A 2132-nucleotide genomic window follows, 5' to 3' on the forward strand; every position below is an offset into this window, starting at 1 on the left:
ACAGGAAAGAGACAGAGACAGGAAGTGGTCCAGCTGTGGTTCCTATAGTTTGAAACTATAGGAACTACACCTGTTAGCAGCAGAGAGAGGACATGTGGACAGTTTGTCCTCCAGCAGCAGAACTGGAAGCTCCGCCTCCTGTTCTGCTGTTAGAACCTTTAGGAACCAGAAGGAAACCTGCAGCCTGAGAGCGAAGAGCTCTGTTAGCAAAATATGGAAGAATAAAATCGTGGTTTTTTTGACAGTTTTGTTCGGAGACATCTGTCTCTCATTAGAAAGTCGTCATCAGGTGTACGGCCCAGTTCAAGATGGCCGACAGTTGAGCCGTTTCCTCGAGTCGAAGGTACAAACGTGTCGTTAACTCGGTTCGTTGACGAAGGTCCCCCGTGTCTCCGTCCTGCAGCTCTGTCCGGAGGCCTTCAGGGTCAGAGCACCTCCTCCGTCAGCTCCGAGATCAAGTCCGAGGACGAAGGAGACGAGAACCTCCTGCAGGACTCCAAGTCCCTGGACGCCAAGAAGGACGACTTGGACAGCAAGGACCTGAAGTCTATTGAGAGGTCAAGATCTAGGTAACCCCGCCCACCGCTCAGACGTTCGCTTCCATCAAACCCCTCAGCTGGACGTCTTCCCAGAACACCTTGAGCTCCGAGTCCAGGTGACGGAGGACACGCTGCAGGACACCTGGACTCGGAGCTCCAAGTGTTTTAGGAACCAGCCTGTGAACTTTGATGAAGTGATCGAGTGTGATGAGAAGCAGCTAAATACGTCCAAGACGTTCCCGTCCGCCGGGCGTCCGTCTCGTCCTCGCGCTGAGTCGGAGGACGAGGCGGAGGTTCCTGGTCGGTCCCCTGGTTGGTCTCCTGGGTCTCTCCACGGTCTTGAGCCTGGTTTTAACTGCTTCTCACACAGCAGAGTAGAACCCCCCAAATATTCCTAAAGAAGTTCTGCTCGGCTGCCTCAGAGCGGGAAACTGAACCAACGATGGTTCGACCCAACTGTCCGAGTCCGCCGCGAGTACAGGACCGGGACGCCCGTCAGAGGACCACCTAGAACAGGGGTGTCCACTCCTGGTCCTCAGGCCCACCATCCTGCAGGTTCTACCTGTTCCTCTGCTCCGATGCACCTGGTTCATGGTTACATCACCTGTTAATCAGCCGTTGATTGAAAGCAGGTGCGTCGGAGCAGAGGAACAGGTAGAACCTGCAGGATGGTGGACCTCCAGGACCAGGGTTGGCCACTCCTGATCTAGAACAAGGATGAGACAACCCTGGTCCTGGAGGTCCACCATCCTGCAGGTTCTACCTGTTCCTCTGCTCCGACGCACCTGCTTTCAATCAACGGCTGATTAACAGGTGATGTAACCATGAACCAGGTGCATCGGAGCAGAGGAACAGGTAGAACCTGCAGGATGGACCAGGGTTACTCACCCCTGACCTAGAACCTTCTAGAACCTTCCAGAACCGGCCCCAGGTTTCATGTTGCAGCATTCTGACCGAATCCACGGCAGAAAAAGACGTTCCTGTCCGTTTCAGACGGAGCGAAGAACTCGTCTGAATATCCTTAAGAACCGTTTTTATCTAAGCTGTAGGAAATTTTAAAAAGTCGACATCGGAACCGAACCCGGAAGTTGAAGCCGGACACGTTTCCTGTTAACCTGTTAAACTCTAATTAAAGCTAAAATCTTGTTTCTAATTGGCTCCGGTGGCTCGTTAGACTTTTCGTCAGTGTTAAAATCTTCTCTTCAGTGTCAGTTTAAAGTTTGAGGTATTTTATTTTGAAACGACCCTGAAGGAGAAACGGTTCAACCTGAAGAGACTAAAAAGGCGGAAAAGTTCCGTTTTTCTGAAAGCAGCCGGGCAGCCTTCGCTTCTCCTGAGGAGAAACCAAACGTTTGTTTGAATCTGAAACATCCGGATCCCGAACCCAGAACTGATGCAGGTGGCGGTCCTGTGAAATCTGATGATGATGATGATGTTTTTACAGATGAAGAATGTTGTTTAAGGGTTTGAGGAGAGAACGACAGAAAGAACTTCCTCTTCCCGAACCTGCTGCTGTTTTTCCTTTAAAGGTCGAAGTTTAAACCCGTTTGTCCAAAATTAAACTTGTCTGTCTTGGAATCTGTCCCCCCCCCC

General features: G+C 51.2%; 1 protein-coding gene and 1 long non-coding RNA gene across 9 annotated transcripts in view; one reads left to right on the forward strand and one right to left on the reverse strand.

Moving 5' to 3' along the window:
• The window catches only part of LOC108245755 (transcription factor 4), a 179084-nt gene that overhangs the window by 173137 nt on the left and 3815 nt on the right, over nt 1-2132 (forward strand). For 5 of the 8 annotated variants that reach the window (XM_037979322.1, XM_037979321.1, XM_037979324.1 and 2 more), the window contains one exon: nt 404-569. In XM_037979322.1, coding sequence (XP_037835250.1) covers nt 404-569 — 166 coding nt within the window. The remainder of the gene's footprint in view (nt 1-403; nt 570-2132) is intronic. The other 3 variants (XM_037979326.1, XM_037979323.1, XM_037979328.1) reach the window with 1 other exon arrangement.
• The window catches only part of LOC119617649, a 718-nt gene continuing 169 nt past the window's right edge, over nt 1584-2132 (reverse strand). Inside the window, exon 2 of the long non-coding RNA XR_005233996.1 lies at nt 1584-2118. This is a non-coding gene — a long non-coding RNA (uncharacterized LOC119617649). The remainder of the gene's footprint in view (nt 2119-2132) is intronic.

This window comes from Kryptolebias marmoratus, linkage group LG14, assembly GCF_001649575.2.
Source record: "Kryptolebias marmoratus isolate JLee-2015 linkage group LG14, ASM164957v2, whole genome shotgun sequence".
In the NCBI taxonomy this organism is placed as follows: domain Eukaryota; kingdom Metazoa; phylum Chordata; class Actinopteri; order Cyprinodontiformes; family Rivulidae; genus Kryptolebias; species Kryptolebias marmoratus.